The following is a 13,315-nucleotide window of genomic DNA, read 5'->3' as shown; positions in this document are numbered from 1 at the left end:
TGCCGGTTTTTTCAAAGCTTCAAACTGATTCAGTGTTTGTTAATTTTTGTCGTCGTAATTTGTAAATTATTTAAGTATAAAAAATATATAGCTATTCATTGTAGGCCAATTTTATGTTTTTTATTTAGCCTATATTATATTTATATTATTATTTTCTGTCCTGTTCTGTTGTTTAGGCTATGTGTTCTGGGCAGGGTTTCCTCGATGTAGCCTAGCCTATCTTAGCTCTTAAAAGCGCTCTCTACGTGCAAGGTTATAAACGTTAGCCGCAATTCCTCGCGCGTTTCCCAAAAAATGTACATTTTCCCAAAAATGTAACGCGAGAATGAGTCGCTGTCCCATCGCTGAGTGCTGAACCTGCCTATACTAAACCTTATATTGAATCGTATTCCTGAACGTTTAAACCTAACAATCGTCATCTGGTTGTGTATTAGGAATCAAGACAGGTATAAAAAAAATTTTTTAAAAAAAAATTATATAATGACATTCTATATAGATAGATCATTGGAGCTAACATTATAGGGTAGAATGTCATTCTATATAGATCATTGGAAACCGTATCCGGTCGGCAAAACAGCAAACACCAGCACAGTCATCTCTCAACCTTTTAAAAAAAAACCAAATTCTAAACCCCACACCACAAAAAGCACAATAACTATAAAGATAACGATAAACACACGATTATAGTTCTAAAAATCGTTTTCAGTATTAAGAACAGCAGCGTCCACACACCACAACTATAACGATAAAGACAAAGAAAAACGATATCGTTGGAATCACTTTCAAAACGATTTTTTCCCAGCTGATGAACGATAAAAAAAATTGACAGCCAATCAGAATCCATCCTGTTGTAACGCGCTCGAGAATTTAAAGCGCCAGACGAGCGTGCGCTTAGAATAAACAGAAGATATCGTTCGCTGGTGTGGACGCTAATATCGTTATCTTTATAGTCATCGTTCTTTTGTGTGAACGGGCCTTAAATCTTTCAATTGTCATTCTATATAGATCTTTCAGATTTAGGTCTGGATTTCCATGCTACTATGATGTTGCCAATGCGTCAAAAAAATATTTATCAAACGACAGTGCCCCCCCGCCGATGATCCAATGCCCCTCCAGTAGATCTGCTCTGACGCCGACTCTGGTTGGACTGTTTTGTAACAGTTTTGAAATACAACTTTACCACTGATTTCTAGTCATGTCCTTTTTTGGAAGGCCAAACAAAGTTTCACTTAAACGAAACATGGCAGCGGAGGCAACAGAGAGAATAAACGTTACGCCTTCTTTCTTTTCTTGAACATTTGGACGGCGTTATAAAAATCTTCCCACATAGTGACGTAGAGATGTGGGGGCGTGTTAGAACGAGCCGTTTTAGAGGGGTGTGGTTGACCCTTAACTTTTATAAAGAATATCTTTTTGGATTTGAGACTTTACAGATCTTCTTTATGCACCAAGAGCTTGTAACACTCCAAAGAGATAGGAAAAATTTAAATCGCATCATATGACCCCTTTAAGCAGTGCATTATATTTTTTATATCTTAAAGCCAAGTACTCCAGCCTCAATTCACAAAAAATTGAATTAATGCACAATTTTGTTTAATATATATATATATATATATATATATATATATATATATATATATATATATCTATATATATATATATATATAATTATTATTATTATTATTATTATTATTATATATTTTATTTTTTATTTTTTTTATTTGTATAAAATCTTAAAATACTGACCATAACTTAAAAACGCATCCCTAATAAATATATAAAATGTTGTGTTACAGGTGATTGGTGTTCTGCCTCTGTTGCCCCTGACTTTCCCCCTGCTTTGGGATCTTGTGTGCATGTATGGAGAGGCTTGGTTCTTTTACAGATGCTCTCACAGCCAGCAGACTGGTGGGTATGTTCAATAAAGAGGAAACCACACAATAGCTAGCTGTATATTTATTGCTCACAACTGTAACCATGTGAATGGATGTATTGTTGGTAATGATTTGCAATGCCAGTTTTCTCATTTTATTGAACAGGAAATGTGGACGTTGAAATGCAAGAAATGTTACTCAGTGTTCTGGGGTCAAACATCGACACTCTGCCACACTGCTAGTTTTCTACACAGCCTGGGATCTGTAACTGTAAGTGCAACCAAACAAAAAGTCTTAAAGTACAGTTAAAAATGAATGCATGTCATTGCATTCAGTAATCAGTTGGCATCTGCAAACAGACAGTCTTGAAAATAAATGCCACGTGGTTTGATATTTTGTTATCTAATGGCATGCATAGATTTTTAAGTGTGTGCATTTGTTTAGAGTTATAGTTTACCTGCTGCACTTACACAAGGGGTGACACTGGGGCAGTAAATGTTTTTCTCTCTATCAAGGTAATGCAATGCTGAAATAAGAGCGTTGAATGTGTACCAGAATGCAATTGGTCACAGTATCAGTATGCAAGTATGAACAAATGTGAACTTTATGTACTGACTGATTAAAGAACCATTCACGGTAGTAATCATATGGTCATTAACCAATATTAGGTATTTTTGGTGTATTGTATTGGTCTGTATTGGATATGTTATAAGTGTTGATGCTATTTTAAATTATCTTTGCCATAATCTAATCTCATTAAAACACTGTTAATTTACTAACACAAAAAATTTAATAATAAAAATAAATTCATTCATTTTTCAATTGGTGCATTATAATGTGATGATTTTAGTGTTTGAATTTTAATTACATTACTAATTATGCAAAAGCTTTAATTTGAGTATTGGACATCACATTAAAAAATAATATATAACACTTATAATTGAATTACAATATTAAGAATAATGTTAATATTAATAACAGAGTTTTCCAAACTTTTTAATATAATAGGCCACAAAATCAAACTTGATTTAGTAAATTTTGCATTCTATCCAATGATATTATATGAAAATATACAATATATATATATATATATATAATATATATATATATATAAACAAACATTTAAATTTTTTCATCAAATTCATTTTCCTTGTTTTTTATATTTCTATGCCAAAGTAAAAATATAAATTAAGGTATGCTTCAAAAGCAAGTTTTTCCTTCCACTTGTCATATAGCATGGTGGGCCAAATCTAATAAATCTATTTATCTTAAGAATATTAAAAGTTCTCACAAATTGTTTATATGTGTTTGTGTGGTTGTATATATGTATTTCAGGTCCTGTGTTGTGTTGATAAGCAAGGCATTCTCTCATGGCCCAGTCCGAACCCTGAAAATATTCTGTTCTTTAGCAAGTCCACCTCATCACAAGAGACAGACAGACAGAGGCAAAAGGAAGTGATGAAGAAGGTGAAGAGATCACAGGGACAAAGTAATGGAAGAGGTCGGCTTGCAGGACACAGCATATTTTGATAAAAATGGGCCTGCTTTTGTGAAAAAATCTCACTAGGTCTCATCTTATGTATTTATTCTCAAGATCCGTTCACACTGCATTCTTCAGATGTTAAGCTTGTTGGAGGGTCAGGCTCAGTACGATGACACACGCTGGCAACGTCATGGCCCCTCTCTTCAGCCTCTGGGATTGGCTGTATACAGTTGGTCCTCTGTGACCCTGGAATCGCCACCCGCATTCTCCGCCTCTCTGACCACCTGACCCATGCCACACTGGTACACACTCGACCCCCATGTCAGCCAGTCCGCCCACCCTGGGGCCTCTGCCATCTACCAAGGATTCTGGGTAAAGCCAGATAGGGGAAATTGTGGTTTTTAATGCTCCATTGAAATATACCTTTTATCAAAGTAGTTTCACAATAGTGAGAAAACAGAAGCATCAAAAGTGAAACCAGAGTAAAGAGAAAGGGATATAGTGTGTGTGTGTCACTAGCAAAAAAGTATCAATGTTGTTTCTACATATGTACTATGGTAAAACCATGTTTCTGGACACCAGTAGCAAGGTGTATTAAGTGCCTTGGAGTTAAATGTAAATGCCAATATTTACAAAAATCACTTCCTTTGTTCTTTCTAAAAAGCACATTCCTGTTGTGACACCAAAGAAATAGAAACCATGGGCCATTGGTGCTTGGACCCTGATGATTGCTGCTTGTGGCTTTATTTTGTTTTTAACAGTAGTATAGGTGTCGTATAGATGATATACTATAGATTAAGTATAGGTGACTACATGCCCTACATAAAATATATGCACTATGACAGGAACATGTATAAAAAGGTAAATGCTGTCTTTGTTGACTTTAGATCATGTTATGATTGTTGGATGGAAATGTTTTTGCAGGCCCAACACAGGATGTTGATCTAGAAACATGTCCTAAATCATGTCATTTACACTGCAGCTGCATGCTGTTTAACATTTTCATTATTCAAACAATGTTGGATGATCGACTGTACAAATGTTTTATTCTTGTTATTTACATACTTTAGGTTGAGTCACCCCATGAGTAGGTGTTTGCTGAGAAAATGGGACTGGAGACATGATGGAACTGTCCCATCTCCCTTCTACCAGAGAGCTTCCCTCTCGACCCAAATAATGTGGAGGAGCCGGTGACTGAGGAAGGTGAGAGACAGAGATATGCATGTCTGTCTGTGACCAGTTATTTTAACTGGTTCGGTTCTGAATTATCTATCCTTTTAAATTTGCATTTATTGATTTCAGAGGAGGAAATTCTGTTGAGAGACCGTCTCAGAGAGAGGGCCGAGTCAAGAGCAATAGACCATGATGGAGCATGTCTTTATCAAGGACCTAAACACACTATATTGACACTTCAGATTTCTATAAAGGCTTTACTTAAACCTTCTAAAATCATGTTTTACTTGTTGGGATCAGGAAGTAGGATCCCAAAATAGAAATAACCTGATTCTTGTTTTTCCAGGCCAAACTTCCAAAAGGAATAGAGAATGTGAGGCCACATCTGGAGAAGACTGATAATGTTCCATTGCTGGTCCCTTTATTTACAGACTGCACATCACAGAGTAAGACACACACACACACAATTAGTGTTGCCACATTTATTTGTTATTGTTTGGCTAAATAAATGAAAAGTTTCTTATCTTATGGCTGCTAAAAAATTGTTTGCCATCAGATGTAAAAATTATGTCTTAAAACAGGGGTCTCCAACCCTGCTCCTGGAGAGCTACTGCCCTGCAGAGTCCCACCTGTCCCACAGACAGACAGGTGTGTTGGAGCAGGTTTGGAACTGAAGTCTGCAGGATGGTAGCTCTCCAGGAGCAGGGCTGGAGATCCCTGTCTTAAAATATATTAAAATATAAAAGTTATTTTTAATTGTAATAATATTGACTAATATTACAGATTTTACTGTATTTTGATCAAATAAATGCAGCCTTGGTGGCCATAAGAAAATTATTTCAAAAACATAAAATCTCACTGGCCCCAAACTGTTGAACCATACCATACCCATGTAAGTGTACGTGTATGTACTACTCACTGCTGTGTGTGTGCATTTGGATGAGTTAAGTGACAGATTCTGAGTTTGGGACACCATACTTGGCAACATGTCACGACAATGAACTCTGTCAGGCCTCCTTAAATAAGGATCCTGGTACCTGGGCAAACAATGCAAATGCAAGAAAGAGTTGTGCTTATACAAGAGTACAATGGACTCCTCTTAAAGCCTGAAAAACAAATGCAGTTCTTTATGCAGATTGTCAGAGAGCACCTAAATCTGTTTCCAGTTCCCTGCAAGAATACTGTGGTTGAAGGACTGTCAGATCATCATAATTATCTAGATCAGATCTCAGTTGTGTTCCAAGTTCACATTCTTGACCAGTACAGTCATTTCCATTTTTAACATTCTGCTTCTATGTCTTCAAGAACTTTCCAGCTGAAGGACATGTCAGATTGTCATCACAATCTAAATCAGATTGCAATTTTTCAAAGATCAGTTCTAATCAGTAATTTAAGTGTAATTGAACTTTATTTCTTAAGATTGAATTTATTTATTTCGATAGGACAGTAAGTGGACACGAAGAGAAGTGGGACAGACAGAGGCTGACAGGATCGGGAATGTTCCACAAGCCGGGACTCGAACTCGGGACGGCTGAAGCGCTACATGTCAATTTAACAACACTGTTCTGTGTTCTCGTTTTTAACTTAATTCACAGTTTACTAATGGTCTTGTATAATTATTAATTACATGCTGTTATGGTCATTAAGACAGAATTAAAATTTTGTTGAGCACACCCCAAACGTAGTTCAATCTCAGTGAAATTTGGAGTGATTCCAAAAATAAGGGCCACTCTAAAATACATACATAAGTAAAATATGTATGGCTTAAAAATATCTCTGTCAGATGAATAAAATGAAGCAATTCTTGATTCATAAACACCTCCCAGAGAAAGCTGCAGTCACTAGTTTTAAGCATGTTACTTTCTTTTTTTCTAGTGAGATCTGGCTACACTGCTCAGAATTATTTATATCATCATAAACAAAGCCACCATTCTAAACTGTGCTTGTGTGTGTGTAGCTGAATGCGAGATGGTGTGTATCATGCAGGAGTATGAGAGGTCGTATGCTGCCTTTGGGAGCAGTCAAAACATCAACAACAATAAAATCTGCTTACAAAGTGATATCAGGTGATCCGCCTAAACTACAACTCACCTCTTATCATTTCCCTTTGTCTCAATAACATGCCAAGAATGGATTTACTTATGACATGACATGGCTTTAATTTTAATATTTTAATAAAACACCCTAATCCCAACTGATTGTAATGCCAGCATGAAACATTGTGGCATGAAAATTTCCCCCATATTGTCCATTAAAACTGATACAGTTTTGTGACCTATTAGCAGGCTATAGTGCTGTACTATTACTAAGGGTTAAGAAGCCACAATGGAACTAGCACTGGTGTGTGATTTTCCATCATGCATTTATGAAACATTTTTATAAACTTGCACACACTAAGGGTCAAAAGTTCTTTTATGATCTTCATCATAAAAATGTCTTTACTGTGACTTTTGATCAATTTAATTTGTCCTTGTTAAATAAAAAGGTTTTTTTTGTTGATGTTTTGTTTGTTTTTTTTGCTTACCCCACACTTTGAATGGTGGTGTATCACAGTTTCAACAAAAATAATGAGCAGCAAAAAGTGCTTTCAATATTGATAATAATATAATAAAAATAAAAATTTCTAAATCAGCATACTAGAATAATTTCTAAAGGATCATGTGACACTGAAGACTGGAGTAATGGCTTCTGAAAATATGTTATGTTATATTATGTTATGTTATGTTATGTTATGTTATGTTATGTTATGTATACTGTACATTGTCCATTGTTTCTGACCTATTAATTGACAATACTGCTTTAGATCCTCTGGTTCCCACATGTTGTTGGACCACTTCACTTTTGAGTGTAATTCAGCTCTCTAGTGCCATCTGTGGGTTGGCCTGCACAGTACAGTTTAACCAACAAGACAACAACACTGTCATCAGACTCATCAAACAGGTAAATGTGGACACATTTACATATGTATAATATATGAGTAATTTCTTTATGTCACTGTGATGGAGGCACTATTTAAAATAAATTATAATATTGTTTTCTTCAGGCACGTCACACCAAAGCAAGTTTTTTTCTGTTTTTGATCCAGTGTCAGCTGTCCCTTGTCCCATTCAGGTATAAGAGAGGATTTGGCAACTTGAAATCTAACACAGAATCTAATTTTGGGAAAAATATATATGTGTGTGTGTGTGTGTGTGTGTGTGTGTTTAATATTATTATTATTATTATTACATTAAAAATATACAATCATATAAGACTGTAATATCTATAACATCTAATAATCTATATATTGTGATTACAGTACTACATAAACACATCACCAATTGTGTCTGTATTTACAATTATTAATGTATTTAAGTTAATCAATTATAATTAATTAAACATTCACTGAGTAATTTTATTATCTATTTAGTCTATTTATACATCAGTTTGTAAATTTATAGATATTTCTTTAAGTAAACTATTTAAAATTTGTGTTAATTTTTAGTTAAGAATTAATTGATGTCTCCCTGTTAGGAGGCACATTTAGGACTCTACAGTATATCACTGGACTCTTTAAATTTGTCCCACATGCACTTAGTTTCTTTGACTTTGTTATTTCTGTCAGTAGTAATGAATAACACACTCATGATTTAAATCTAAAGCTCAGGGTTTGTCAGGTGCAGCTGAATAAACTGGTGTGTGTTTGTTTATTTCCACAGATTCTGGCATGTGTGTGTCAACTTCCTCCTCCTCTGGGCACAAGTGATGTCCTCTTTCTGTCCAGTTTCTATTTTCCCTAACTGAGGTATATATGAATATAATAAACAATAATACGAATTCAAAAACATACACAAAATTACCAAAAGTAAATAATCAATGCAAAAATGGGTCCTGCACATTTAGGTTAGTGTTCAGTCAATATGTTTTTTCTTTTAATTTACCCTGTCCCTATCTTGAATGTTTGATAAAATCCTTGAATATAAACATGTATTATAACTGTCTAGTTAAGTTTTGTGTCTGAAATAGGTTTTCAAAAGCATAATTTACTCTCTTAACTATATATTCCTTTCTCTTTTCAGTGTGTCCCTTCTGGGAAAGCCATCTGACAATTCCATCATGAAAGCTCCTACTGGGAAAAATCTGAGATTCCTACCTAAAAAGGTAAAGAAACAGGAAGAGCTCTTAAAAGGAGGTATGTCATGTATTATCTAAACATTTTAGACAATCTGCTGATTGAGTAAATCATAAATTGTTTTGATACACATAACACTTATTTACTGTATCTAGAATTTTAAGAATTTTTCATTGATGGAAGAATTATTGTAGTTTATGGACTGATATTTTGGCCAGAAGTGATGATTTAAAGATAAAACTTTAATGATGGATACTTTACTTTTTTTTACAAAAACAAGGCTTTTCACTTCACAAGATGTTAATTGATGGACTGGAGTCATGTGGATTACATGTGGATTATTGTGATGTTTTAATCAGCTGTTGGACTCTCATTCTGACGGCACCCATTCACTTCAGAGGATCAACTGGTGAGCAAGTGATGTAATGCAAATTTTCTCCAAATCCGTCCAAAGAATTTTATGCAAATTTTATTTGGTGGAGAACTATTCCTAATACAACTATTCTTTAAAGAATTCTTTAATTCTTTGTGTTTTAACTCTTCCTGAGGGTGTAAATTTTCATTTGTCCATCTGCTTGTGTTTTGTATATTGTATAGTCTTTTATTTTGTATATTTGCTCTACAACATAGAGCAAATATTTCAACATCTGTTGTTTATAAATGTGCTTTATAAATTAATAAAATAATACAATTTCACACAAATGTATTATTTAAAAAAATGTGTTATCTGTTTTTTGGAGAGCATGAGGTCATGTAAGGCATAATAAGGCATACTGCACAATGCTTACTGTTTAACATCCTGTTTTTTTTAAAAATACCATAGCATATAAATGGAGCATTAATGTTTGTTGTTCAAATTCACCCTTGTTGTATATCTGAGATATTTATATAATATACTGTATATAATATAAAACTTTATATAATGTATTGTATAAAGGTAAAAGGGACTCTGTTTTGCGTGTTTGTCTGCAGGAATTCTACGGTGTGGTCTCCTGACTGGTATGCAGGGATTCAGATGGTCATTGCCTTTCTTGTGCTTCTCAGTGGCAGTCATCAACAACACCTTAGTACTACTATCTTCTAATAATTTTTTGAACTAACCCTCCAACCAAAGACAAAAAACCATCAAACATAAAATAAAGCTAAATCATTCAGCAAACTAAAAGTGAAGATGTGTCTGAGTATGAACCTAGTGTTTCTTGTGTGTGTGTTTTAAGTGTGTACATTTTTGCGTGCAGTATCCCTTCAAAGCCTAATTCATAACTTCTGAAGTGTGAGGAATGTTATGATTATTTTGTTTCCTCTTAACATCAAATTTGAAAGCAAATTCAGTGAATTTGTTTTTATGGAAATTATGGCATGGTCGTTTAAATACCAGGCTGATTCTGTTTCCCTCACAGGCCTGTTCTTAATGCTTGGTTAGCAATGGTGTCCCGTTTCCTGTGGCATGACCTCGACCTTCTCCACACATTCTATATCTCTGATATTCCCATGGCATCCTGGGTGCTAGGACTCCTCAGGCTGATCCCACTGCATGGTCTTTATCAATGAGGGCATCGAACTGCATGAGATCAGTTAATGCAACCACAACAATAGAATATAATGGTTACACTTGATTCAAAAGTTTGTGATTGGTAAGATGTTTGTTTGATTGTTTTTTTTTTTTAACTCACTTTCTTTATGCTCACAAAAGCAGTATATATTTAAATATAATAATAAAAAAATACAGCAAAACAGTAATATTGTGAAATATAAATTAATTAAAAATAACTCTTTTCTATTTGAATATAAATGAAAAAGTAGTTTATTCCTGTGATCCAAAGCTGAATTTTCAGCAGTCCATACATAAATTTAATTTAATATGTCATTGCTAAATAAAATTCATTTTTCATTTTTCTCTAATTATTTGAAAGTAAAAATAAATAATGATATAATAGCGTGAAATAGTTTGGTCATGTTTATTCATTTAAAATATATCAATTAGACCAAGTTTTATATTAAATTAAACAAATTTACTATTGCAATCATTTAATTAGCATTTTTTAATTTATAATTAAGTTAGAAATTCAGTTTTTACTAAAAAATTAACATCTTACTATTGTTCTTATGTATCATGCATGTTTTAACTTAATATATATACACATTTATACAGTATAATTGTTTTTAACATTAATGTTGTTAATTGAACATTTACTAAAATACTATACATGTAATTAAATCTAAGCAATTTAATAATTAAAAATAAGTTATTATTTAAAGTTTTTATAAATTGTTAACACTGTTTGATTTTTACTGTGTGTCATATATGCTACATGTCTGTGGTCTGTGATTGTACAGATTTGGTTAACAGCGTTGACCTCTAGGTGGCAGTACTGCAATGAGAACTACTTTAACAACCTCTAAAAAAAGACACTCTCCTGTCTGCAGATGTTAGTTTCCTCTGATCACCATAAACGTCTGATCAATATCAGCTTATGTACTTTCAATTTTTTTTAAACAAATTGTGTCAAAATAATGAAATAACGACACTGATGGGTACAAAAATTGGTTTATTAATGTTATATAATAGTAAAACTTAAAAGTACCAGAACAGTTTATACCCTATTTGAGGAAAGTGTGGCGTTTAAAATAAAACAAATGGAATGAAATTATTACTTGTCTTCCTGCCAAGCTGTAGAAATGGGTGTCACAACTTTTAATATTCAACACTTGTGTGCGTGTATGTCTGCATTTATTCAATGTTAGATAACAGTGATTTTGGCCTTAAAATTAATGAGAAACCAATTTGTACCCTACTGGTGGAAAGTGCCAGGTAATGATGAAATAGCTACATTTTTACATTTACATAATTTAGTTTGCCTTTGTATGTGAATAATTCAGCTAAACTAAAATACACTAAAACTAGTGGTATATTGATTAATGGCTCTCTTTGCAGTAACATCTCACTGCTCGTTATAATTTGACCCGCAGCTAAGAAACAAGAATGTCAGTTGCTCTCTGTGCAACCAGAATATGCAGTGATTATTGTTTGCTTCGATTTGGTAACCAAAATACTGTTTAAACAACACTAGAACACCTTCATTATCCTGAACCAAAATATACAACCTGCTGAAATGATCTATGTGACATAAACAGTTTCTTGTATAAGCTCCTGTGATCATGTGAGCTACCTGACCTGTAACCCAACCTTTAGCAGGGAAGAATAATGTGACACTGAAAACTACTTAAAAATTCAGCTTTGCATCATGTGAATAAATTACATTGTAAAATATGTTAAAGTAGAGAACAGGCATTTTAATTTGTAACATTTCACAATTTTACGGTGTTTTTGAAAAAGTAAATGCAGCTTAGGTAAGCATAAGAGACTTCTTTCAGAAACATAGTATATGAGATTATTGGCTTTCTAAGTGTATTTAAATGCATACAACAATTCACTAAAGAGACTGTAAAGCATTTTTAAATCTAGCCACAAATACAGCAAGGCACAGCAGTAATAATCACATGCAAAGTGTGTATTCACTTTCGTTTATGAATTTAAAAATATATATGAATCTGTATTCAAAGCCTCATCTGCCAAAAGGACAGTAACTGAGGGTGAGGTTGCTTAGCAACCTTTGGCCCTGATGAGAGGAAACTGTAATCACCACTAAGTGATCGCAGGTACACACACACACATACAATAAGGCGAGCAAATTCAAATGGCGGATGATATTCCTTAAATGAATTAACAGTTTGTTAACCTTTATTATCAGCAAAATATTAATGAGAACAGAGGAAGCTTGTTCTGTAGGTAGAGGAAGCTGATAAGGGAATCTTATGGCAAACACACAGTGCTGAATCAGCAACATCCATTGTTTTAACTGAGGTGACAAAGGGAAGATGGTTGTGAAATATCATACGTTCACTAATACACATGCAAAGACCTTCCCTGGCATGCAGAAGCATTTTTATATCATAAAGCTGTCCGTTTCCCATATTGTGTAAATTTAGACGTCAATGAAGTGTGTTCAGGTAGCTGACGATGTTCGCAAATACACATAGAATGACAAGTCAATTACACTCAAATCTGCTGACCCAGCATCTCTTAAATTATATTTTATTAAAAGCACTTAACACATCCATCTGTTCACAGGCTGATAATATATACTGGGTTTTTTATGATAACGTCAAGTGTCAGTATATGAAATGAGTTTTATTAAAAGGCATGGACAATAGCAAAGAAATATGCTGTGTCGTGTTTAGGTAAAAGACTTACGACAACATTTAAACTTATATTGAAAAGTATAATACTAATCAAAGGTAAAATAATAATAATAATAATTAATGTAGTTCAAGCCTGATTATAATATATATATATGTGTGTGTGTGTGTGTGTGTGTGTGTGTGTGTGTGTGTGTGTGTGTGTGTGTGTGTGTGTGTGTGTGTGTGTGTGAAATTAAATATTTGCTAAAAATAAAATATGTTTTGTTTTATCGTTTTAATTTTAACTCTTATTATAATTATTATCTAATATCTAATTATTGTCTGATTAAAAATAATTTTCTACAAACTTGGAAGACAAGCAAATAATCTCATTCCATTTTAGTAACAGACAAAAAATGTGAACCTAAATATATGAAAGTACATATAAAATTAAAACAACACATAATATTCAGTTTGGAAAAAAAAAAAAGT

General features: G+C 33.5%; 1 protein-coding gene and 1 long non-coding RNA gene across 3 annotated transcripts; both read left to right on the top strand.

The window, feature by feature from the left end:
• Positions 1 to 1,785: 1,785 nt before the first annotated feature.
• Positions 1,786 to 4,554, top strand: LOC109068179 (transmembrane protein 94-like). Of its 2 annotated transcripts, none has more exons than XR_006160887.1 (5): positions 1,786 to 1,908; positions 2,040 to 2,144; positions 3,284 to 3,375; positions 3,469 to 3,729; positions 4,428 to 4,554. XR_006160887.1 is itself a non-coding variant. In XM_042763822.1 (5 exons), exons 1-4 carry the CDS (start codon positions 1,861 to 1,863, stop codon positions 3,528 to 3,530), a joined length of 381 nt encoding a protein of 126 aa, XP_042619756.1. In that variant the 5' UTR covers positions 1,786 to 1,860; the 3' UTR covers positions 3,531 to 3,729; positions 4,428 to 4,554. The 2 variants fall into 2 exon arrangements, 1 of the variants encoding a protein (XP_042619756.1); XM_042763822.1 differs by having other exon boundaries at positions 3,210 to 3,375.
• Positions 4,555 to 8,225: 3,671 nt separating this feature from the next.
• On the top strand, positions 8,226 to 8,663 carry LOC122145967. Its single transcript, XR_006160735.1, has 2 exons — positions 8,226 to 8,314; positions 8,589 to 8,663. It is a non-coding gene; the product is annotated as an uncharacterized LOC122145967 (long non-coding RNA).
• The last annotated feature ends 4,652 nt before the right edge of the window (positions 8,664 to 13,315 follow it).

Source organism: Cyprinus carpio, chromosome A1, assembly GCF_018340385.1.
Source record: "Cyprinus carpio isolate SPL01 chromosome A1, ASM1834038v1, whole genome shotgun sequence".
Taxonomy (NCBI): Eukaryota; Metazoa; Chordata; class Actinopteri; order Cypriniformes; family Cyprinidae; genus Cyprinus; species Cyprinus carpio.
This window is presented reverse-complemented; position numbering and strand designations above follow the sequence as displayed.

Coding starts and splice junctions, on each gene's coding strand:
- LOC109068179 (XM_042763822.1), top strand. CDS start 1,861: ATGGAGAGGCTTGGTTCTTTTACAGATGCTCTCACAGCCAGCAGACTG. Junction 1,909..2,039: donor CTCTCACAGCCAGCAGACTG/GTGGGTATGTTC, acceptor TTTATTGAACAG/GAAATGTGGACGTTGAAATG. Junction 3,376..3,468: donor GGGACAAAGTAATGGAAGAG/GTCGGCTTGCAG, acceptor TTTATTCTCAAG/ATCCGTTCACACTGCATTCT.